The sequence below is a fragment of the Buceros rhinoceros genome, unplaced genomic scaffold (genome assembly GCF_000710305.1).
Source record: "Buceros rhinoceros silvestris isolate BGI_N320 unplaced genomic scaffold, ASM71030v1 scaffold4204, whole genome shotgun sequence".
Classification (NCBI taxonomy): Eukaryota; Metazoa; Chordata; class Aves; order Bucerotiformes; family Bucerotidae; genus Buceros; species Buceros rhinoceros.
Window position 1 is genome coordinate 37,038 of NW_010408650.1, and position 26,960 is coordinate 63,997.

Sequence of the window (26,960 nt, forward strand, 5' to 3'; positions counted from 1 at the left end):
CTTGACTCACACTGGGAGTTCAGGGTGCCCATGACTGAGTCCACTATAAACTTCTTACAATGTCTTTCATGTCTCAAATGCCTTCAGAATATTTCAGGAGCCAAGACTGAGCTTGGTGCCTGTGCAGAAAAAGAAATGCTCTCATCACATGCTGGGCTATAGGTCTCTTGCTCCCTCTGGGTGATGCAGAAGCAGAAAGAGCAACCTGCCTGGAACTGCAGAGCAAGTGTCAGGAAAGGAACAGGAGCCTGGCTCCCCATGGCAGAACTGGCCAGACTGAAGCAGAGGAGGTAAACTCTTGCTCTAAAATGGGGACTGCATGTGGTCTTCCACTGAAAGAGTAGCCAGGACAGGAATGGGCAGGGTGCATTCCTTGTGTACAGGGTCTGACCCTTAGGGCTGACGGTGACCCGTGTTACAGAGCAACTACAGCTTTGCTAACTTCCAAGCCTTTGTAAATACTGGGCATACAGATAATCCTTGGCACTTTTCTTGAAGGGTCTGAATGCTTAAATCACCTTCTCACTTCTCTCAACTCAGAGTTAACAAACCTGGAAGCGAGTGTAACACATCAGAATAGGCAGGGTATCTCCCTTCGTTATCCCTCCTTCTTGTTTTGGGAGGAGCAGAGTCTGGCAGAGACTCACAGGCACTGGTTTGAGGATGCAGAAAAAACGACCTTTGATGGTAAGGAACTGACCAGTTACTGCCTGCTGAGTCAGTCAAAAACTTAGATGTGTAGTTTGATTGACTGTAACTGAATGGAGCCACATTGGATGTGACAAAGCCAGCAAAGATACAGTTGATACAGTCACCATCAGCTAAGAGGATACAACAGTTTCCTCTAACGCTAGTTCTGCTTTTGCTGTGCAGACCAGAAAACAAAGTCCGTGCTCTTGAGTCTTCCCCGTCCACAAGAGGATTGAGCCCAGCTCCAGGCTCTGCTGTGTATGTATAGCATTTGTGAAGCCAGAAAATTTCATGAGTTACTGCACAGTAAACCTACCTCTTCATCTGTACCTAAGTGAGGACCCTGTTCCATTTTTACAGCAGCATATTTAATAAGTAAAAAATAAGAATTCATTAAAAATAAATGTATTTCTTGCTAGGAAGTCTTTGGTTTAGATGCCCATTTTCAAACATTGTATATGAAAATGCTCAAGTCCTGCAGTGGGTCACTTACTAAAAATTTGATTTGAAGATCAACTTAGAAGTCATAAACAGTCTCATAAAGATGTAACTATGATAATAACTTTCCTTTTCCCAGCTGGAAATATAAGATGAACTGTTCTGAAGCACCTAATGTATGACTAATGTTTATTTGTTTTACAAGAAGCTTTACAGCTGCAGTGTTCCACGAATGCTTAAATTCAATAAACAGCTATTGTAATTCACTGAACGGTGGCATTTCCTCTCTAAGAAACATAACCTATCTATTCTGATTTTTCAGAATCAGTAAAATATCTTTCAGGTATATTACCCCAAAGTGAGATTTAAACAGCTCCTGTCTCCTTGTGTAAACAGTACATCCAGATTCTGGTATTTTAAGTTGATGAGGTAATACCCCATACAAATTATTTTGATGCATATTTTTTACTTCTGTTACAAGTGATGTTATTTAGCATGTCATACCATATTACAGCTCGTAAGGCAGAGAATTTAATGGGCGTGCTGGTCTCCCTGAGCAGATCTGAAATTCGTATATATAAATTACATTATTTTACTACTGTATGTCATCCCCCAAACGTACCCACAGAAGTTCTCACCTGTCTTTCCCAGTTTCCCGTTTAAAAAGATCATCAAATTGAAGCATCTTGTGGCGAGAAATCATATATGCTTTTAATTGAGGCAGTATCTGATTCATCAGCTGCAGGTTATTATACACCAAGCCTTTACCATCTCTCCTCATGTAGCTGCTGGGACCCCAGAAGATAAACACAGCACCGTGGCTCATATTTAAGAGTTCATTGCGATTTCGCAAAATCCTCTGAATACTGGAGTGTGCAATGACTCGAAGGCTCGTTTTGTTTCCAACATCTTTTCCATAACCTTGAGTAGGTGCATCATTCATTCGTATTACGCACTCTGTCTCGTCGATCCTGTCACCTTGTTTACTTCCCAGAAGGTGTCCAGAGCTGGTTACCAACGCACAACTCTTGCAGTGCATCTTTAAAGGCTGCAAAGACATACACACTTCAGAATTAGCTGTAGACATCTTCCCATTCACTGCATGATAACTACAGCTTACAGGTACATGGCATATTTTACAGCAAAAATCTCACAGGGCTTTACATACATCTCTCTCAGCAGGCTTCCCAGATAACTGTGGATGCATTACAAGTGCGTTTTGTAGATGAGGAAAATGTGGTATAGGTGCACAGCACTGAAGGTGCCTCTGTGGAGTTGAATCCACTGTTTAACATCTGCGCCCCACCCCCCACCCCCCCCTTTTTCACTGCTGCTTCATATACAGTAATCACGACGGTTTCTATCCTTAGCATTGTACTTATTCCAATTGCCATAAAAGAGCTATAATTGGAGTATTTTTGACTCTTCTGATTTTTTCAGAAAATAATCATAAGTCCTCATAAGCACAAGTATAAATAACTTTTCAGCCCTGGGGTCAGGACATTTTGCTACGGGAAGAAAGTTATACCTTGAACCAATCCTTCCATGCTATTTCCAAGCTGGTGCCACAACCACTGCAGTGCTCTCATACCGCCTTTGTGGTTCAACACTCAGAGCTGGTCGTTAATGTCTGTGTGTATTTTACATGCCAGTGAGCTGGTGCACTGAACCTTTCCTAGCTTGTCAGGTCATGTTTAAAAGTTACACAGTAGAATGGAACAGGAGGCACCTGCTCAGTGGACTGGCTGACCTAATGGAATCAGGAGAGCTTCTTCCCATTTTTTTTCATGAAAATGAAAAAGCATGATACATCGTATTGCTGAAATATCCACCAATATAGATATCAGTAAGAAGAGTATGTAAGTGCATCTGCTGCTCAGCATATAAACAAACAAAAAAGGGCCACAGGGTTAACAGTGTCCCTGAAGTGCTACTTTCTAATAAGAATACAGTAAGTGGGAGGTAAAGGCTGTTGAAGGTGTGCCTTGGTGGCCCTTGCAGCGTTTAAAACCAGTAACATCAGATTACAGAACATACATGATGTGTATCTTACAGTTTCCTCAAAAAAAAAAAGTTCCTTGGAAGGCCATTTTGCTTCATGATCAATCATTTCGATCTGTCATCTCCTTCTCTAAGGCTGTACATCAGAATTTTAAAGAATGGCATGCCAGTACCTTTCTGGTGAGTAACAGGCTTAATTCCAGAGGCTCCAAATCAGACACGCAACATGCTGAGAGCACTCGACTCCTGCATCGTGTCACTGGCCTGATCCTGCAGTGTAACACCCAGGTGACAGTATTCATCGGCTCTGAAGAGCACCAGCAACTTAAACCCGTCTATAATGAGGGCCTCAGCACCTACAGATCAATCCCTTTGGCTCTTTGTGGCAGCTCATTGTTCACACCGTGACGAACAGAGCAGAGGTAGTAGCGCATCTCCAGGTATACACTTGTGGGTCTATTACATTATGGTGACATATAAGTACACTCAGTATCAACCACATGTATATAGGAATCAATTGAATACATCAGTGTTCAGCAGTGCACAGCTTTAAACTTTAAAGCTGAAAAGACGACATAACCTAGGCTTGAGATAATCTCAATCCCCTGTTTGCTTTGGCCTCTAATATTTGAAGAAGTTACTTGTTCTTAATTTTTAAGGTAATGAGTTGTTGCAGTCTGAGCTTTTTTTCTGTGAGGATAGCGAATGGATGATGACGTGCCTTTGATTAAAGACAAAATAACTAAACTATACAATTTGTTCAACGATACAACCACCTTCCCCAAACAACAAGGTCCCTTTTCTTTCACACATATGGATTGTAATCCAGCGCTAATGATATGGGTAGAAACGTTCATGCCTTTGTGAGCCAAGGTTCCTAATGCAATATTTACATGCATTTTCCTTTAAGCTTTCATCTGCCACTTTGATGAATTACCTAGCAAAAGGCTCTAAGGTGAATTAGCTGCTCCACCATCATGCCTGGGAAAGCAAGATGAAGTGCTAATGAGGTTAAAGGAAATGTAGTCAGCAGCAATGTTAACTCACATGGGTTTGAATATCCACATAGCATGACATTTTCACCTAAACAATCTCTGCTGGTTTCTGGCCTACTGAGCTACAACTTACTTGTTTCTATTAACAGTCTGCCAGAGAATCCATCAATTGTTAGGAAACAAGGGTGGCCATCAGTGGGACTGTGAAAACTTGGGGAGGGGGGGTGAGGGAGGGGATATCAACATTTGTTAGACGACAAACATTAACACACACACACCCTGAAACATCTGTCCCAGATCTTGTTTGAAAACTGTTCCTTCTGGGAAAAAGTCTTCAGACTGAAACATTCAGGTATTGCCTAGCCACTTCTTGAACGATGCACGGGGGCCGAGCCCATGCTGCTGCTCCAGGCAAAGCATTTTCACTCACCTTACTCAGATTCTTTCAGTTGACGTCTACAAAACTCGCACCTAAAAATTGTCAGAGGAATTCACAGCCAACAGCGACAACGTTCTTGCACCAGCTGTTTATAATGCTTTGACAGTATTGAAAGCAAGGCGGGGCGGGGGAAAGCTACTGGCTGTAATATCATCTCATTGGGAAGCAGCAGTTGCACCAGAAATGTCATCTACTTAAGCAATAATAATGGAGGCACAAGGCAGTTCTTTGGGATTGATGACCAGCTGAGAGAAGTTGATGGCCTGAGAATAACCAGGGGCCATTAAGCCAGCAGAACATTAACTCCAGAGAGAGGTCTCTGCTACAGTAATTATTACAGTGATATTTGGGAAAAAATGAAAACAAAAAAAGCACAAACCTATGACTTATGAGCTATATTTTAGGCAGGTAATGCAACTCTTACTCCATGAGCCTTCCTTCAAAATGCCCAGTAAAGAGATAGGGTAGGTGAGGTTTATGACATCTTTATCAATTACCTTGAAATGTAACAGGTCATGCATGTAAAAGCAGCTGACGTTTAATCATACCCATTGTGAATAAGCAGCCACAGTTTCCTGCATACTCACATGTACAGCACCTTGCATGGCATGATAGAGCATGTGGCTACTTCTGCAACACAAGACAGGCATAGCAATACTCAGGGCACTTAAGACAGTGAACGAGCCAAGTATCAGCCAAATAAATTGCCCAAATTACCTTTCAGTTGCAGTCACCTAAAATTACACGTGGGGAGAGGGCGAGTAGAGGTTACAAGGCACAAGGCAGTGCAAGAACCCCAGATGATGGCAAAATCATCTGGTGCTTTTCTGGGGTAGATGGCCTATCCCAAGGGAATGAAGGGAGCAGGTGAACCTTGCTGGGGTCTGGTAAACCCCACAACAGCACCTTAGTGGCCATAACAAATGGGCACAACCTTGCCCTGCTGTAAGCATCACGGGCCAAACTGACTCCCGGCAACTTTTGCTTACAGAGGTTGTAGCCCAGTGAGTATGTTTGTTTGCTATATCATATACCTCTGGTTTGGTTAATACCAACCGATAGGCAAACAGAAACAAAAAACAATGCCACAGTTGTTTCTGTATTTTCTGGTTTAAGGCAATATCTGTTCTGTTACTGACTTTAAAATCCATGTTGTCCCTTGATAGAAAAAATGTTATTTTCAGACACTTGATTGCTTAGGAAAAATGCTACTCCTAAATCAAAATATGCTACTCTTAGATATAATTATTTCCTTTGTGATGAAATCAAATGGTCTTTTTTTTTTTTTTCTTTTTGCTTATGGAAGTTTTTGATTTTAAACCCAAAATTTAGAAAACAAGACAATTCCCTCCAGTAAAATCAGGAATACTGGAAAACAACCTTTCTCCTTTCCTGAGTACTTAATGACCTACTTTCAAGACCCCTGGGTTCAGATCACTCCATTATCAGGAGTATAAAAGTTACCCTTCTATAAATAAAAAATAATAATTAAAAAAAAAAGCTCTTCAGGAGTGAAGAACAGCTCATGAGTGAGTTCAGCAGAAAAAGACCACCTAACAGTTCATGTACATCAGCATTCCTCACAGATACATCTGGAAATACTACAGATGACTTCAAAGTGAATAGGGAGAGAGCAGGAGAGAGTGAGAACGGTTAAAGAATATCCAAATTTCTTTTGGATGAATGACCTTTAATTTGAGACTGAAAGTGCAACATACCGATAAGGTACTTGACAGGTATGTTTTTCTCTTGCACTGCAACATCTCTACAGCATTCTCCTAGCCAGTGCCAGCGTGCTTGCCTTCTGTCTGATCTGGAATGAAAAGCTATAGGGCTTCTTCACTCTATATTAACCACCTGAACCTTCTTACTGAACCAACCACCTCCTCTGCAAGAGCTCCCAAGCCACCTGCTGAAGTAACAGCAATGGTAGAAATAAGAGGCTTGATGTGCAGGAAAGCAAACTGTTTCTATTTTCAATTTAATGAATTCAGTACAGGGCTCTACTAATGGTTGAAAAGCACACACAAACACTGTAAGAGACAATGTTACTGGTTCAGGAGAAAGTGAGCTTATTCCAGCGCAGTCTAGCTTTCCCTTTTTGTTATAAAGCAGATAATCTCATTGGTAGGAGTTTCACATTTCCCGTGTCTAGAGCCCATTGTGCTGGGCCTAAGCACAACAGCTAGCTCGTGACACTCTCTGGATGTTACCTCAGTTTTACTTTTTATGCCCTTGCCTTATGCACAGAACTTAATCAGCATTTCATAAATGATGTTAATGAACCCTGTGTTCACCCCATGTCCAATGTAATTTATTACTTATGGCTTGTTCTTGATTGCTGGGTCATCAGCCACCGGCAACAACACTAATTAATGTACTGCCAATAATGCAACATTTTGTCCTGGCAGCTTCACTTCTAACTTTTTATTTTCTTGTAGCTTTGAGCAGCTTTGAAGTTTCTCACAAGCTGCTGGCTCAGGACCACTACTCCACTAGGCTGGCTGCTCCTCCTCAGTTCTCCTCTCCCAGATGGTTCAAGGATAACTGCCCTGTCACAACAGGCACCCCAACCTCAGCAGGAGCTCCAAGCATCCCCAGCCCCTTGCTGGCACAACACAAATGGCTGCTCCAGCTCTTGTAAGCCCCTGTCACTCAGCACTGCTCCAGGTATTAACCTTCTCTTGCCATTATGTCTGTCCCTCATGAGCAAGCTACGCTTATTGTTTCTATTGGTGTGCCTCCTTCCTTATTATTTTCCCTAGAAGACTGACAATTGTAAGGCTGAATCTGCTTTTCTTTGAGAAATTCCCAACAATCATCTTAAAGTTGCACAGAAACCCTGAAGCTTCACGTTTGCGAAGTAACTTCTATAAGTCAATGCAGCAAGCTGTGGGGCTCAAGCTGTCTCATTAGGGAAGTACAGCTGTGCACTTCAGAAGTGATTTCCACAATGCAAGTACTCTGCGAGACATGGTCCTGTGAAAACAATGCAAGTTCCCTGGTAATTTTTGCTCTGTAATATATTGATGGTGGAATAGTGCTTTCACAGTAATATGAAAGGAACCAAAAATGAAAAAACATAAAAGCACAAAGAGTCTGCTTTGGTATTTTTCAAGTCCCATCTACCTGACACACTACAAAATGATGCTCTCCGAACAGTAAAAATCATTCAGATGCCTAAAGGGTTATTTTAGGTAACAATTCTGTGTAGAAAAAGATGGAACAAAAAAACCAGACCAGAACACTTACAGCATGAGAAGAGTTTTGAGCTTCAACCAACTTCAACTTGCTGTGGTACACGCCTTTTTTAAGTCTCTGGGAGTTTTGATTCCATGGTGCCAAGTTCTGTTCTAAGAGATTGTTTTGCTTTGATCATGACATTTTCACACGTATGTTCAGATAGGGAGTGTAGCTTAATTTCCACGCTCTGCCTGCCAGCTCAGACCTTCCCCTCAGGTTTCACAAATTTTCATTATTTTTGCTAGCAGGTACAAAGAGCTCTTAAAGAAGGGGGAAAAATCCTCTGAACAAATACATTTGTATTTTTTGTTGAACCAGACTTCTGGAATGTTAGAGAATCTGCCATGAAAACAAAAACTGCATAATCCACTGAACTGATTGACTTCAAAACTGTATCCCAGTGACTGATATCACACAAGTAAACAGAAAGGGTTAGGAGATACCACTTGCCCAACATTGTTAATCCTTATGCAAATCCAAATAACAAGCATTTGGAGCAAAACTTTGCAATTCAAAAAAGGTCTGGCAAGTCTGTTCATAAAGAAAAATGCACATCTGTTTAAAAAGATAAAAGATAAAACAAATTAATTTCTTATTACTACTCTTTTGTTTCTTGGGCTGTGGAGCTTGAATATGCAAATATTGTGGCAATATTAGCATCTTCATTTCCCATTGATTCTTCAGAGTTAATTATATAACTGGACTCTGCCTTCAGATATTTGATGAGTAGAAACAATGACATAGCCAAGCTTCAGCGGATGCATTCATCACACTAGGGATCGGAGTGCCCTGGGCTTCATTCCTCCGAGGAATGGAGTGGTTTTATTTTTCATGACACTGCACTGATGGGCACCTGCAAACCCTGTAGTTAACATACAATAATTCTATTTTCAAAAGGTCCTCAGAATTATCTAATGCTATTTCAAAACATGAGGCTGTATTAGGAAAAGAAAAATAGAAAAACAAATGCACTCCATAAAGCTTTCACTGGGATAATTTCCTTAGAAAAAGTACCATTAAGCACATCAGTCAATGAACAGTCTTCTGCTTGTGTGAAGTGTTTTCCGGCACATTAACTCTTTTTCAGGGGACTGCCTGCTAGTCAAAGCTTCCATTAGGTTAATTAAAATATGGCTCTTCTCACTGGAAAGAAAAGGCATGAGTTTGGTTACAGGACATTGAGAACCTACAGAAACCTGGTCCTTTCTAGTTACATGAAACAGAAGCAGAAGCAGCACAGGAGACTGCACAACAAGATAACTTTCAGTATATGGAGCACATTTCTCTTCTTATTTGGAAGCATGATTACCAGGTGCTGGTGTTTTCCCCTAAGCCACCTGAAGTGAATATAAGGTGCAACCTTGCAAATTGTCAGCACATATTAAGCTAAGATTTAGAGAGTAGTTTCCATCCTGCATCCTATAAATGTGTCCCATGAGGAAGATTAGTATCAATCATAGGCTTATTGGAGAGGGAGACAGGATACAATGATAACCCGAAGCTATCAACTAGAGTAATGGTCTAAGAAGAAAAAGCAATCAGGGAAAGAAAAGAATATCCTCAATGAAAGACAGAACTGGAAAATCAGGCAGGAATGTATCATGTTGATGAACATGAGCTGTTATACAAGAGGGAGAATCGTATGAACAATATACAGGCTCTAAAGAAATGGTTATTGCCTAATGTTTATCTTAAAAGGAGTGCAAATAGACATCCATATTACATCAAACTGCTTTACTTTTGTTCTGTAGCTAAAGTACTTGCACTAAAATGCAATAAAGCCACAAGTGTAGTGTCTTAACTATGCAAATAGTTATCACTGAAGTGTCACAAATCCAGGAATTATTTCAATAGCCTACAGGAAAGGTATTGGACAGTTTGGATTCTCGCTTCAGAAAGTTTTCACATCAGTTTCTCTCATCTGCTTTGGTAGGTTTTGGCAATTCTTTCCAGTTTAAATGCTTCATGGAAATGTGTCCTCAGTTGCTCTCTCTGCACCTGTCATGGCCGTGCAAGACTTTTTTTTGAGCTTCAATTTTTGCAGGGTCACTTTTTCTATCTAACCAGCTACACATCACTGATCCTCCAAGTCAGTGCCTTGGTTTTCAAATTCAAGTACTTGTTTCTTTCTGTGACGCTATTTGGCGTATCTAAACTCTCGCTACAACTATTACCACTACAAGGCAATAATGTGATGATAGCAATTGCAAGGACACAGGCAACCCTTTCCAATGGCATCCAGTTTTAACGTAACTTCAGCGTAGCAGAGAGCCTCTGCAACAGGCCAGATAAAATTTAAGACCAAATATCTGATCAGAAAGCTACTGACCCCACAGGGAATTTTCTCTAAGTTATGTTTTGTCTTGTATTGCTCTATATCTTGCTGAAGTAGACTGAAAAAAAAAGGCTTCTCTTTCCTTTGAAAGGTCTTTGTTCAAAAATTTTGTTCAAAGATCTTTCTCTTAAAAACTGTCAAAAATGTTCCACCTTGCAGTGTTCTCTAAGGCCTTTCTATTTTCATGTGTCTAGCTCCATGTAATCTTCACCAGCTTATTTTATATTAACGCAGGCTGCTCTGGATCTCTTACTGCCATTCCTCTGAGTTAACAGCCCATCAGAAATTAGGGAACGAAAGCAGATTTAAAAAATTTTTTTTTTTTTTTTGCTAAAAAGGTACCGCATCTGGATTTAAAATGTTTTTCTGAGGATGTATCAGGTTCAACAATACATGAAGTTGAACCACCTCCACAGCAGGATCCCAAGGTAGCCTCCATGATCACTGGCATAACTGACAGATGCTGGAAACAGGTACTAGCAGCAAAACTGGTCAAAACATCCATTTCATTCAATAGCTACAGGATGCAGAAAGGGGCATTTCTCCCTTGCACATTGGTAGAGAAGAAAAAGAGAGTGTGTGTTGGGTGAAAATATTTGTATATTCAGTTTAGGACTAAAACCAAATGAAAAGAGAACACCTTCAAGACAGATGTTTAAAAGTCTGTGTCTGTAACTAGGTATCACTATAATTTTAACTGATTTTTTGACTCCAATTAAATTTGAAAAATAATCCTTTGAACTCAGGGGTCAGCTCTTTTCAGTTTTGAGGGTTTTTTTTTTTAAGTGTCTCAAGTCTTAATTGTTTACTGCTATTGCAGTCCTGATCAGGAGACAAAAATAAACAAACACATTTATCCATCAAGATGTTTGTATCGAGTCTGTTTGTCAGTGTGCAGGTTAACATAAAATTAAACACTTGGTGGATGTAAACATTTAGCACTGAAATGCACCTACCTCCTAGGGTTAATTAGACAATCAAGTACAAGAGATGGCACTCTGCCTGCCAACACAGCATCACTTCTCCAAAGAGATGCTCTTCTATTTAAAGCAGAACATTGAAGCTATCTTCTGAATAAGTTGGGGGAAATAAATACAGGTGAAAAGGACCAGGTTAACCGGCATCTCTGGAGGAATCAGAGGAAAAGGCTGGCTGGAGAGAAAGGAAGGTCTCTTGGAGGAAGGTAACCCGAGCTGCAGTGCAAATGAGAGGAGGGAGGTCCTTGAAAAACTGAGCCAGGAAAGAGCTGATAGCAAGTCGGCTAATTGCAGGGGGGCGGGGGTGGGGGGGGTTGACCTTGCTAGAAGTAAAGTTAAGTCTATTTCTGTATCTACGTATTTCACAGACATACATAACTGTGCCATCTCTTGTGGCTGTGGCATGTAAATGCTTTCATTTATGTTTTACCGTCTACCGATTTAAGTGAAGTACGATTGTCAGGCACTTGGCGAACGCTGTTCATAATATTCCTTGCTTAAAGATGTAGCGTATCTATAACTAGGGAAATGTTCAAACTTAAATCCACAGCTATCCAATGCATTTGGTCAAGGAATTTGAAGCGCAGAAGGGTGTGCCACAGAGAAGAGGCAAGAAGTAGGTTTAAGAACAGATACCACGGAACTCAGGAAAACAGGAATCATCTTTTAGTGAGCAGCAGCAGAGACGAAACCTTCCTGCAAAGAGAAATGCAAAGTACCAGAGTCCTAAGGGATTTGTGGGTGTTTTATACATTTTATCTGCTTTTATTTTGCATTACTAGTCCTAAATTGTACTCCTTGAATGTGATGCGTGTGCCATTTGAAGTGCATTTTACTGGGTAATGAGATTGAACAGTTCCCGCACTCTTTTTCCTGGGTTGGGGGAGGGCGTATATTTCACTGGATCACTCCTTTGATCCATTTCACAATGAGAAGAGGCAGCAAAGAGAGTAAAAACAAGACCGGGGAAAAAAAAGGTAGGTGGATGGCATTGCTTGCTTTAGTGACACTGAATATGCACAAAATTCAGCCCCAAATGCTACAATAAAAGGGGTGATGGTGGTAATGGTCATGGAAGAATGAAAAGGAGAACACAGCAGCATGACCAAGAAGTGCTAGGCTGCAGAGGTTTTTCAAAATATTTCTTCATCTTTCATTGTTTCAAATCACGATTACTGAATGACTTGACATTTAACTGACACCTGTCAGCAGGGTATTTTAAAGCCTGTAACCAGTGCTTGCTTTTCAGGTCTCCGTACCATGCCTGGTTGCAGCAACCCATTGTTTCATGTCAGTGAACTTCTGTCAAACAGTTTCTTGAGCCTGCATATTCTAAAGTAGTTTTCCAGCACTGGACAGGTAGGTCATCTTGCCTGCTTTAATGCCCCAAATAATGCCCACCCACCACAACAGCATTTTTGACAAACCTAGACCTCTCTAGAGCCACGATTTCAACTCTCAGCAAAGAAATTTAAAAATGTGACCAAGTAGTTCATCTTGTCTTCACTGCATGGCCCTTGGGTGCTTCACCCTACAGCGTAATGCGGCAGAAGACCGCCTGCAAGCTGCCCAAACTCCACTGCCTCACTGGCAGGGTGAGGTGACACCAGCCTTTCAGCTGCCTACGTGCCCACACGTATCAGGTGGCTCTCGGGAGCCGCCTGATGTTTTGCACTCGGCACATCCTCAGAGCCCAGCACTTGTGTCCACCTTACACACCCTGCACACACCCTGCACAGGTGCAACACCTGGCGAGCACAGCAGGGCTCTGCGGAGTGTCCTGGACCTGTGCCGTCCTCTGCAATCCCCCACCGTGCCCACACAAGGCCACCTGCAGCACCACTGGCTTTCCCGCTGATCCCACAGGGCTGGCATGCTGTGACAATGACACCTCCGGAGGACAGGGCAGAGCAGAAGGGACAGAGACAGTGTGGGTGACAATCTGCCAGGAGATGGCACGAGAGCGTAATCCTGACTCGACCTGCCGGGTGAGTGTCCAAACTGCTCCAAGGGAGAGCCCTTGAGGACAGCTGGCACCCTGACATCCTAACAAAGGGTGGAAACAGAGCGGGTATTTCACCTTGAGCAGGGCAGTGCCTGCATCGTGTCGGCCCTGCCTATTTCCCATACTTTTACATCTGAGGAGAAAACAATGCGTCCTCCCAGGAGAAACCACCGGTCCTGTTAGCACAGTACAGCTGGGAGGAGCCTCCATCCTGGAAACCCACATTTGAAGAAATGAGCAGCCAAACACTGATATGTCAGCATTTAATTACAGCTGGAGTGTCCTTCAAACCTCTCCCTTTCTGTCACGTGTTCTCCTTCCCAAAACAAAAAACCAGCAACAGTGCAGGATTTCTACCCCTCAAAAATAATAACCACACTACAGCCCTGTTATAATTAAAGGAAAATTAATTACATTCTATAGAAGGGGACAGGTTCTGAAGGCTTTGCTGGATTCCTTTTTAATTATTGTATAACACTGTTAACACAGCAAAAATCTTTTTAACATGCTAAATGTGCTGGGGGCTTTGTTTGCTTTAACAGACTGCAATGGATGCTACATTTGCATTTAATTAAAAAAGTAAGTTATTAAAATAGTTTATTTTGGTTCAGTATGTATTTGTTTAGCATGTGGATGGTTTCACATCAGAAATGAGATTTTTTTTTTTTTTCTTATCAGTACTGAGCAACAGACATCTGGGTAAGCAAATAAAAAGAACAGATCAATGTTTTTTCAAAAAAAAAAAGTTTGTTAATGCAAAAACATTTGGTCCTGTCTCAACTAGATTGTTTTTGAATATTCACCATTTCCAAAGGAATCAATCGCTATCCCAAAAGCTACAGAGAACATTACCTTTTTGACAGGAACAAAACAAGACAACCCCAGAAACTGAAATGCATGCAGAAACCTCACACCAAGTATGAACTACTCTCTAGCCAACAGAGGTATGGAGAAACAGCTCCCGTGGGCAATGGCCCCATCCCTTCCAGCTACCTTTCTAGGGGCATGTCTGGCTGCATCAGTGTAGGTGGGTCTGCAGAACCAGGCAGAGCATTTGGGAGAAGGGAATTCTGATTTCCAGCTCCTGAGTAGCCTTACACAGGAATCAGGCGAAGATTTTGGCAGATGCAGAAAAAGTGTAGGCATCCAGCTCGCTTGAAATTCAAATGGGGAGTTGGTTTATGTGCTTTCAGGGTTAGGCAGCAGCTAACCAAAGATTTTTTTTAACTGCAATTTTACATTTATGTTTAGGAGTGGAGTTTAATTGGGTTAAGTCCTGCTTTACACACCAAAGCTCTTCATGGGATCTAAATCTGTGTTCCCGTATTAAATAAAAGTCCTAGGGAACCACTTCTTTGTAGCCACATACCTTATTCATCACTCTTTGGAAGACTACAATAAATCTGTCATGGAAGCCTACTAATTGCTAGTAAATCACTGAAATTGGAAGTGTCACAAGCATATCCAAAAAAAGTAAAAGTGAAGAGCCAAACATTCAAAGAGCTCTGGGGTGAAATTCTGTCACTTTACAGTCGACCCTGTAATCTATATGAAAATAAATGATGTATAATGATTACTAAATTTGAAATCAAATCTTCACATGGGAACAATTCAATAAGGTTAGGTGGTTATAGGACTATGCAGTGGCATCAATTACGGAGCTAGAAATAGTCTCAGTCCCTCAGAGGCTACAAAAACTCTGCATTGTTTTACTCACCAATGACAGAGGACATTGACTTCCATCAAATAGTCTGGGGGTGCTTGTTTGAAAGAAAAAACAGAAGGTATGAGCCCAAAAATGATTGGCAATGATCCTAACTTATCATCTGAACGACCATTTGCTCTGCCAATTGATGGGAAATGAAGTGCGATCAATTCTAGTCCATTCTACATCGTTCCCATTGACTGACTAGGCAAATCTGTGATTGACTAATTACTTAAGATATCAATATCTGCCATTTTGCACAATGGTCACAAGACAAAGCCCTTAAGTTTTCATAAAATGGACAATTACCATGTTCTCTGTAGCTTCACATATTCTTTCATATATATGACTGAGCCTTGATATTGACAAAATATGGAATAAAAACATAATGTATATAAGCAGTAGAAAAATCCAGAAGCATGACATCTGGAGGTCAGTGCAACCCCTGAAGTAATAAAACATACATTTTTAATCTTACAGATGGATAATAAGCCGTATCAGAAAGGATTAGATCTGTGCTCCTCATTTACAACAGTTCACTTTCAGTAGCAACCTGTCTATTTTCCATTCTCAGTATCAGGGGAAACAGCCCTAACTCAGGTACTAGGTGCTGACTGACAGCGATGGTGACATTTTAATAGCATCTACTGTTTAAGAGCACCATCACCATCCTGTGATCCTTAGATAAAGATTTAATCTACTTTTGATGCAGCAGAGCTCTGCAGACCAGGCAATCTGCTGTTCGGGCGCATGAAAAGGTGGGGGTTTCTTTACTCCCATCACCCAGTCCCACAGCGGGTGTGTAACAAGCTGTTCCGAAGCCATAAATTAGACTAGGCAAGGCACTGCCTGACATTCTACTTTACATTACAGTCCCAAGTCTGAACTGCTAGCGAACAGGGACACTACATTTACTTCTCTATCTCAGACACAAATGGTGTTAACTGCAAATACAGATCAGTTATTCAGTGCAAAAATGACACGTGACTTGTAAATTGGGCCTTTTATAAGTACCTTGGCATTTCTATGTTTAGTTCACACACATGGATCTAGTTCCCAAGTATCCAGATGCCATAGCGGTGTCTAATGACACCACTTCTCCCCCAGCTGTTCTGCGGCTTTGGGTGCATTCAGCACCTTTCCCCTTAGCTCTCTGATCTACTCCCCTCTTATCTGCCAGTGAAGATCAAAAACAGAAAGGGAAACGTACAAACTGAAAATGCAAATGCATCATCTAAAATGCAGGGAAGTGCTAGTGGCTTACAAGGCAGAAACAGAGAAACCATGTGAAAGATACAGCATCCTACTCCATGGCATGGATGACTAATTTCTTCCCATACTACGCTGAAATAAATCCTAGGTTTGCTGTCACAAGAGTAGGAAAGTTCTTTCACAGAGCTAATAAAGACGCGTCCTGCTTAGTGCTCACTCGAGTGTGCATAAATGGAAGACGCTCCTGGTTTGCCAGGTAGTGGCACATCAGATAATCCAAAGCAAACATACATCTTTCTTCCTGGGCTGACAGCAGGTTAAAATCACAATGCCCTAGCTCGGTGTGCACAAAAGGCTTCCTTTGCTCGTTACACCAACCCCGTCCTAGGTATTTATTTTTCAATTAGCAGAAAATGCCGTATCAGAGTCATCCTAGTGCCTGCTGGCTGGTCGGTTTTTCGGTCCCTGCGCACCAGGTGTGTGTAGTCGCTGGGACATGCTGCAGTGTATTTCTATGGCTGCTGCTGTAGTGCAGTAGTTTGCATAACACTTTGAAGTGAATGTTTCTTAAGAGAGGAAATCTGCATTTCAGAGGCAGCACTTGTACCCCAGACAAACTATAATTTCAAGTTCAATGCTCATCTTCTTATGTCAAACCAGCTTTCTCCGGCAACTCTCTGTCAACGGCATTTTCAAATTAGGGAAGCGACTCAAGTCGGACTGATCGCCACCCTGAATTCCTTCAGCAGTATTTGCTTTGAAGTATTGGCTACGCAAGCTCTGTGCAGCGTGCAAACTCTTCCTGTGGAAATGTGCACTACATGTATATTTACTATTTGCGGATGGATACAGACTGAAGCAATCTAGTTCTGTATATTTTACACATTGAAACAGCTTTCTCTTGTACATTCTGAACAATGCCTTTTAATCCTATTTGAAGACCAGTTGCCCAACGTTATCTCACAATATTTTACAACGTGTTTGTCCCTCCTGAGTAAAGGACTGGAAAGACCAACTCGAGCCTACAGACAGACACAACGTTTACACACCATCTCCATGAGAAATAACTGCATATTTCCTGTGTTACCCATTACCTAAGTTTGGGTCTTAGCAGTCGATCAGCCTCGCTTTTCTTTTCAAGAACAAAAAACCTTCTCTGTGGTTTTCTACAGGGCTTAGCTCTGGTGAGTATTAATTAAGCACTCTGAGTATCACAGTGGAAAAATGCCTTCCTTCTCCCTGTGAGCAAGACTAGTAGCAGGGGGTATATAAAACATGAAGCAAAATCTTCTACTCCTTCCAGATTAGCCCAAAGCACAAACAAGTACTAGCATTGCCTTTGTTCTTCTTACCCACAGCAAATGCTACATCAAGTTTGAGAAAGACAGCTGCATCTTCAGCAAACTGGCTCCAGGAATCAATCAGCTTAGCTCATCCAAGGGGTAGGATGTCTAGACTTTCGTATTTGTGGAAATGGTTACTAGGCATGATGGACTGACAAGACTTTATTTTCCTCTGAGATTGGAAAATTCTGATTCTGCTTGGCAATAAATGTAAATTATTTACAGTCTTAAGATTTGGTAGGTATCATGCAGTTTACTGCACGTGGGTGTACGTCACTCATATATACACCATAATTGTGCACTATATATGCACTGATAAAATTAACAGAACTGCAGGAAGAATATTTCTGTCTTGAATAATTTTTCACATATTAACCATTCACCTTAATACCATGCCTCTTCTTATCAGATTATTTTATTAAGCATTGGTAGGGGTTTTAATTCAGCTAAAGCTTAGTGAATGAAGGAAAACTTGTAGTTGTTTAGCAGGTACGGTAGAAAGAAGCCTCAGTACTGTGTAAGATTCCACCACCCTCCAAAATAACACTTACTAAATGGATTTCCACAGGCAGCAATTTCTATTTACTAAAGCGGTACATGCAGTCTTGCAATATCTGAAAGAATTAAACATTTCCTGTGAAAATCAGCCATACAGCTTCACAAGAGGTTCCCCTTTATCCAGCATCAGATAAATTTTGGTATTTTCTAAGAAGATTAAATTTCCCCCTTACAACTCTATCCCCAACTGTCTAACACACTTCAGCAAGCTTTCAAAGGCAGGCTGGCATCACTGAATTCTCTCTCAAATCCAGGCTGTTTCCTTTGCACCAAGCTTCTCTACTCGCTATTTTGTCAGTGTTTTTTCTTTTCTTTCATGGTTGCTCACTCCCTGATATATCTTTATTTTCTAGGCTAAAATCTCTATGCCACATATATGCCATTGCAGTGATACAGCAGAAATGAAGCACATATGGTAAATTAAGAATGCATTGAAACATCCTTGAAATTAGTTTTGAAGGATGAAGAGAGCACATCAAAAATTGAAGATGTGAATGTGAATTTTAGGATGTTATAGAAATCAGCTGGGCATGCTATAGATTTCAATCCTTTTTCTATTTCTTTTGCATTTGCTATTAGCATAGGGTGACCAAAGACTTCATAGGGACAAACTGCAGCCTATGGACAGTTTATAAACTGCATTTTCTGTACGTGTCTGTCACTTGTTAAAAGCATATACCTGTTACTTTATTAATAAAGCGTATTTTGGTAACTTCAATGTATTTACAAGTTCAGGGTCTATATTCTTGTGGGGTTTTTTTCACTCGAGAATATAGTGACAGTTGCTTTTGACTTAAACCTGCAAATTAACAGCATTTCTGGTCCTTAGTAGTCAGCCTCTCTTTAGCAACCACATGAGACTTTTTCTTGACTAGAGACATCACCGAGACGGATGAATTACTGCACGTAGTAGTTTTAGTTGATGATCTGTTTACTCTTCCTACTATATTGCTAATTGTTAATTTTATTATATATTTCATAATATTGCACGTTTTTCTTAAATCTTCAGCTCCTAGAGTGACGGGATTAGAAGAGAACAAGTTTCTGGGAAGTGTAATGTTAAGTACACAATGAAACTTCAAAAGCAAAGGAAAAAATAAATTCCAAATATAGTATTAGTATTTATAGCTTACAATTTTTAAACCAACATATTAGTTAGATGCAATTTCTAATTGTTTGACCTGGATTGTCCAGAGCTATGATACCTAAGGAATGTGTGAAGAATAGTCATATATGCTCACTTCAGACTTCTGTAGTTACCACAACTGAGACACTGCTGCTGAATCTGCACCTACTCTCTAAACACAAGTTTTGAGTAGTCCTAACTGGGAAGGGTTGCATGACATCCTCCTCTTGAACCCTGTTAGTGTCAGGATTCCCACCAGGGGTTTGGAGAACAGTGCTTCAGGTGCTCTGCCTCCAGCTAACTAAGTGCAGCATTTCCCCTGCCTCAGTTTAATATATCCCCCCAGCTAAATCAGTTCTGCAGCAAAACCTGAGAATTTCCTGTACACGTGAAGCTTCTGCATGGTAACACGCCTTCAGCATCACAGCAACTCCTGTCTGCTGGGCCACCACGCTGCTGGCTCCATCCCTGTAGTCCAGGATATGCCACAAATGCTTCAGCGAGTCTGGTCCTACTCCCTCCCTCTCAAACAGATGCACTGGAGCCTCTATTTGCTTTACTCTTCTAATTTAGGAAAAGGCTATTGTGCTGCTTTCCCTCCACTTCTTCTGAAGTACAAACCACTAAAGAGTAACCTGCCATATGTCCTGCTAAAAACAGTAAGTTCATTTGGACCGCTCTTGTCCTCTCTGCTCTTGCCTTCCTCCCAAGAAAAACCCAGCAACTCTTCCAACACTCTCTTGCAGGCAAAATTTCTGCTCACCCTGGGAGAACAAATTTGTTGCATTTCAACCTTTCTGTCCGGCTCCTGGCACTCACATAGAATTGTGAGTAATAATATGAATTAAAGGATTTTTTTTCTTTAGATTTTGAGTGAGATTGTAACTGTCTTTTTGAAATGCTTGGCAAAATCCTTCATGCCAAATAAGAGAGATGTTACAAGTTGCCTTACAAACTGATCCCGAATGAATGAGTCACCTTCTTAGTAGTAAGATTTGGCAGGACTGATTTGCATCACAAAGCCACCACTGCCCTCTGGCATCCTGAAGGCATTGTCAGTGAAAAAGCCAAGGACTGAAGGATGGAGATGCAGATGAGAATCACTTACTCCTAGGGCAAGCTTTAGCTGCAGAACTAACCTGAACTCTTAATTACTGCTCCCTACCATTTTCTCAACCGCACAGGAAAGCTTACAATCTCTCTCAGAGGACGCTTTCAGCTTGTGTTCACACGGTGAGGAAAAGCACGGGCCTGAGCCCCGATGTTGGCTCTCTCCAGGCTGGCAAGTTACCTCCTTGCATGCAGCACAGGGGCACATCAATCATACAAGCTGTTATTTACCAAGCATGACTGGAGAGTTCAACTAAGATGAGATGTTGCTGCTCTTCAGCACAAATCTTCTACAGTGAACTATGATCATCAGGAGTTGTTGGAGCAAAGATATGCTATGAGAGGACACTATCGTTTTCAACCATGTAACTTCATTTTACTAAAAAAAGAAAGAGCATCTTCTAAGAAGCTCGCTCTTGGTTAGCAGTAAATACATTGTATGGTAATTTATCACCAGCAATCCCATTATTACACTGAAACTAACTCCATTTAAAGAACTTTCAACCCCTAAAGGGTTTCAAGCAATTCCCTGTAAATTTCCATGTCTAAATATGTCAACAAATTCAGTCTCTCAAGCAGCAAGAATAAACTACCATGGGAATAATACTGCATTTACCAAATGTATGCAAATAAATTTGACTAATAAAAAATATCAGTTTAAAAACAAAAGACAAATACTATTTGTTTATCAGTATTAAGAATAATTTTGCCCCATTTCCTTTGTTTTGTACCAGACAAACTGCAGAAGTGTAATTTGTTCATAGCCAATAATCCTGCTGCGCTTCACCTTTTACCTCAGTCTCTTCACAGAATTCGTTCCAGCTGCCGAGTGTGACAGGTATGCAGCAATATACGCTTGGTGATGAGCATTTGTGACAGCTTTTAAGCTGACCCAGTTTTCAAGGTAGTTCATATATCTTAGTGAAAAAAATCCCTATCAGTGGATAGGATAGGAATGCTATTATTACATTGTCTCTGCTAACCCCTCCCAAAGAGGGACACACTATTCCACTGTGTTCAGCCTTCCCATCCTTAGGTCATTTTTATTCTAGAGGCACGTTATTGTTATAGCAAAACAAATACATTATGCCAAAAAAGCAGTCCTAGCAGAGATACAGCTATATGGTAAAGAAGTGCTTTGTACTGGCCAAGTTGCATCACCCCCTCACAATCAAGACAAATGCTATCAGACTTACGGGTACAAATGCTTCTACATTACAGACTCTTCCAAAACAACTGTGCCAGTTCATGATCACACCTTTTCTCCTCTCTCAACTCCTGCAGGACTCCTTACCATAGGTCTGGAATCTGACTTTGTCCCTTCACCGTCAACAGTAGCAGAGACAAAGTTATTCCCAACATCCACATCATGCAGAAACCAAGAACCTCCACTGCCATTTCAATAAGGCATTCCCCTCAAAAACTCCAGAGATTGCTATTTCTTTAGCCTTTCTTTTTGGCAAACAAACAACTACACCTGGTCCTCCCACTGACCAACTACAGAATCAGATTGATCAGTAATGCTTCACTTCTCTGCTTAGCTGTCACACGGGCACAGCCTTGCTCGATTACTATTAAACAGGAACTTCATCTTACTATTTGCAGTCTTGCTTCTTAAGTGCTTTTACAAGCAAGAATAGTGTTAGTTTATTGCTCTTAAGCCAAGTATTCTCTGTTCAAAACCAGAAAAGCAAATACAAAATCACTCCTCCCCCACTTCCACATCAGATTTGTTTAATAAAAAGGCCATTTGGGTATTCTCCCATGTATCTCTTAGCACTTGGGAGTCTTTCCTGTATCACGGAGAGTTAGTAAGATTACACACTCCTGCCAGCTGGCAACTTGGTTGATAAGGAGTAAGGCAGAAAAAGACTTCAAAGTTCAATACTCCTTTCCATCACTTAACGTGCAACAATCAAAGAAAAATAAAATCTAACGTGAATAATGAGAAGACATGGTGAACAAAGACTGTACAACATGCTTGCCTGAAGGCTCAAGAAGTTAGTCGATGCTCTGAGGGCTTTCATGACATCTATGTAAAATGGTCATTGGATAATACGCAGGAAGAGGTGCTTGCTCAGTTCCCTGCGCCTAGAGGCACAGCTACAAAAAGACGTACAGAGTGCTCTGACTGTCACATGGGTTTGTAGTTTAGAGATTAGGGTTGTATCCTTAGAGAAAAAATTGTAAATCACCTCTGACCAAGGAAGACATGAAGGTTTTGCCCTCTGCATTCTAGATAAGCAGTCTAACCACCAAGCTACTGTTGAGGGCAAAGCAGATGATTTTCTTGTTTAATTGAGGATTAGATGGCTTTTGGCAAGGTGACCTTAATCTCCTATTTTTGAGAAAATGGCACAGGAACTTATTTCAAGATCAGCATTTAGGACAGCATGAAGGAAGGTGTTTCTTGAGAGTCATGAATAAGCATGAAGATAGGATATTTCAGATATAACCCCTCACTCACTGTTTTCTATTATCTCTTGGTTTGTGCCTTTTTCCCCAATAAATGTATACTGTCTTAAACATATCTTCATGACTTATATTTACTAATACTGCATAAACCAAGGAGATTTGGCCTTCTATGTGCATACACCATTATACCTCCAAGCCTTAAACGGTATCTACTGAAATACTTAGGATCTTCAAATATATATGACGGTGGTTTACATATTTGATCCACAGACATTTCTGAATGTAATACAAACTCTTCTTTTCAATAAAGACGAGAAGTTATTTCTTGCACTACAAGTCCAGTGCAAAGCATGCTGTGGTGATGTAGCATGTTTTTGTGTTTCTTCCACACGTCTTTATCTCCATCACTAATCTTGTAATTTCAAGTAAATACCAGCGTATATTTCCTGTGAGAATATGAAACCCTATTGCCTTCACATGTACAGGGGAGCACAGATACTCCACTGTTTTTCCTGAACACAGATTTGAATGTGCTCTTGACAGAGAAGCGCTCACCTTATTGATTCAAACAGTATCTGAGAGGCATCAAAACTGCAGCAATAGCTCAGCTGCAAACATGAATCACAAACTCCTTTTCAGCACACTTGAACTGGGATCTTACTGCCCTGAACACTGACACATAAATACAGTTATCTGACACAATGTAATTTCAGAGCACAATCACATTAGTGCATTGACTTAATACCAGGTTCTATATGAGAGCCTCATATTCTTGGCTGATTACTTAGAAAGTGCAGCCTAAACAGCCCTGCACAAGGAAAAAATATCTAGCCTATAGAAAATAAGATGAATAGCTTTATTGGACAGATGGACTCTGAGATTTTAATTCTGCTTCAATTCCTGTTTAGCCGAAGTTCATTAAACTCCTACATCATGAGCCTGACCTAGAAAAGTAAATAAGTACTCTGTTATTCCCTTTAGAGCCCTGAGTTACTAATAAGGAATTATAAATCTCCAGTCACTTTGTCAAGCAGCCAAATACATCCCAAGTGAAACACAACTGCAAAGTTCATAAAAATGAGGCTGATTGAAATGCAAGACTAAAAATGTGATTTCACTTTATAGACCATGGATTAATACCACATTGTTTCTGCTTTTGTGAACTACAAATATGGACAAGTAGGAATACAGAGAACACAGCTTCACCCACCTAAATCAACCCTCACTGGCCCTTGTTTGACTCCTCCTTGAAAACATCGAATCACTATTCATCATGGATGTTTAAGTTTTTATGAAGATAGGTAGTTGAGATGTGGAGAGACTCAGGAGCAAATAATCATAAACATCCACACGTGTCTCAGCCAAAGGCACCACACAAGCCAGTGATGGATTTGGCAATGGGGCCATAGCACTGTGGCTCGACCTTCATCTCTACAACCCACAGTACACCACTGGCACTGCTCCAGCAAAATGATAAGCATATACGTTACTAAAAATTTAAGAGAAATTGCATTGAAGATGTTTCTGAAACAAAGCCACAGTCCTTTCTACGCAAAGGGTGAAATCCGGGCTCGGCTGGAAAACTCACTGATAAAAGTCTGCTTGGCTTTGGTGGGCCTAAGACTTCCCAGTCCTTTCTCAACGGTTCTTGAAAATCTGCTTTGGATTTGTTGATTCATTTGGTGAATGACCTCAGTTATACTATCCAGACTATGTTAAATATAGTAGCTTGAATTGTCATTACCTACAGCGATTAAGCCTATAATTAGATCCCCTTCAATGTCTTCTTGACTTGTAAATGCATCCCTCTGACCTTCCCTAATGCTGTTTTGACCCTGGAATATCTCTGGTTGCTCCTCTGGTGCAATAGCTCCTCTTTGAAGTAACTTGGCCAAAAAGCTGAAGGCTAGTTTTAATAGTACCATGAAATTATTTCTAAGCAAGTTTCCTCTGCCTAACTACAAAAGACAGAATACCAAAAGATGGTATTTACAAATACCATCCTGCTGCAGTTTATCACACTGCTTTTGCAGCTGCCCATCAGAGCGCAGCGTTGCCTGTAGAGCATTCTGAAAGCCGCTGAAACTTCACAATACACAATTGTACATGCAAACGTTGGTTTTGGTAGGAGTCTGGCTACATTAATAGCACCAGTAAGCTCAACACTTCACCCTGCATGGCTCACTCCGTTTGCCATGAGGAAACTCTCCTAATGAGGCCACAAAAGCCCTAAAGTCCTGCCTGCTCCCAGTAATGAAGATGGCATGTCTTATTCACGAGAGTCATGTTCTGGTCATGACAAAACCTTCCCAAGTCAGATACTGGTCACATGGCTGCTGCCTTCTGAGGACAGAACGGTGTATAATCTGCACATGATTCGTAAAGAAGTTTGGGACTCTGCAGTATGAAAATATTTTAAGTTATAACATGGCTTCACAATTTGAATTACACCTAATGTATTTGTCCTGCTGATTTTTAATTCTCTAGCCACCTCTAAAGCTGGGATGACACCATTAATTACATAGCTGGAACACTGCACCTGTATAAAAATGTGAATGAAATCGCCAAATTAAGATTGCCTCCAAGAAACTGTTGCTTAGTCTCATTAGCAATACAAAAGTGCAGTAATTTAAATGCATGCAAGAAGCTGTTTATTCAGCTGGCCAAGAAACTTGACAATCCACACAAAGAGAGATATGCAAATAATTTGTTTTCTTGTATTTCTTTGTATTTCATGCTAGGAAGTACCTCCTGTCCCATTTAAATAGGTGATGAGAAGACAATGGATACTCTGGAAGATAACAATGAGATGTGAAATACATTGCACAAAAGGTGTTAAAGAAAAGTGCTAAAATACAAGGTACTAGGAATGAGGAAATAAAAACCTTGTGCTTGGCCCAGTTTGCGAGTACTTTAGTATCCCACTAGGAAAATAAACATGTTTTGTGACTACTGACACCTTCACACCAAATTCAGAGACAAGCCACTGAGGGGATTTTCCAGCCACACACAGTGACTCAAAGACAGCATGTCACAGTCTTTCCCGCTCTGACAGAAAAAGACAGACATGGCTTTGGGCTGTGGCACAGACAATGTTTTACTGTTACATGGTTAAAAACACCTAAAAATCCACCAAATATTCTGTAAACTGAAGAGTAATGGTAGCAACTGGACAGTCTGTTTCTCCACTTCAGGCAATTTAATATCTCCTATCTTTTATCTTCCCTTTCTCTCTATTCCATAAAACACCAATAAATCCTCCTTTTCTTTAATCTAAGCTTAATTGGGTTTTTTGGCTGTTATCTGGGGAAATTTCTTTTTCGCATTCCTGAGGGAAACAGAATACTGTCCTCAGGAGAGCTGAACACAACAGTCAGCCCACTGGTCAAGGACAGGGGAAAAACTGTTATCTCCTTCCAAGGAATTGCCTCAGAGGGGTCAGTGGTATCGTTATGAGCAGAGGAGGACTAAACGACTTGAGGATACAATGCACCATCAGGGACTTCAATACATGTAACAGGCTACTGGTAGTGAGAGGTAGGATTATACACAAACATGCTAGGAATAAGATGGATATCTTCAAAAATATTTCAGAAACACTGTGTTCACTGAAATACACTGCACATGCAGAAGTCGTATCATTTTAATTATAAGAGTATAATTAAAGTGGCATACTTGTTTTAATGTGGATGCAGACTTACGAGTTATAAAGGTGTTCATTCCGTGATAAGCTAGTCTTGGAAAACAAGAATAAAAAGGCATTTCTGGGATACGGTATCTTGACACTGTACATCTACGCCCATGGCAGAAGACAACTGTTTCCTCTAGGGATGTGAACATAATAGGATAAAACCTGGATGTAGACCAGTCCCAACAAAAGAGGGCACATTTTAACAGAAATGGGGAAACGGGGCTCTTGATTTAAAAAAGCATAAAAACGCAGTTATCTTTTGTTTGTACATCAAAGGCACACTATTATAAACACAAAGGAAACTGCTTCTCACTGATGCCCTCCTCAGGGTTTGCACATACAGACTTTCCACTAATAGATCTCTGCATTGTGCAGTTATAGAAGATGGAAAGTTACAAGGTGCTTTCAGTGGAGTTAATACTTTGCAAGTCTGAGCCTAGCATTTTTATTATTTTTGCCACTTTGTATCACTGTGCTGCTTGGAATATTTATTCAATATTTCCATTTTCAGAATACAATTTAATGTATAGACAGAACAGCAAACTGTCTGCTTCCTGACAGGGCTGATAAGAACAGAAATGTTTACAAGGTAAAACTGTCTGAGAAACAAAGCAACAGACCTCTGCAGGACAGGTGCTCAGATAGGAATATCTACCAGTAAATCCGAAATGTCTCAC

General features: G+C 40.8%; 1 protein-coding gene across 1 annotated transcript in view; it reads right to left on the reverse strand.

Annotated features, from left to right (window-relative positions):
• ST6GALNAC5 (ST6 (alpha-N-acetyl-neuraminyl-2,3-beta-galactosyl-1,3)-N-acetylgalactosaminide alpha-2,6-sialyltransferase 5) overlaps positions 1-26,960 on the reverse strand; it is a 71,668-nt gene that overhangs the window by 11,900 nt on the left and 32,808 nt on the right. The window contains exon 2 of the mRNA XM_010134926.1: positions 1,767-2,176. Within this exon, the coding sequence (XP_010133228.1) occupies positions 1,767-2,167 (401 nt within the window). The 5' untranslated portion in view covers positions 2,168-2,176. The remainder of the gene's footprint in view (positions 1-1,766; positions 2,177-26,960) is intronic.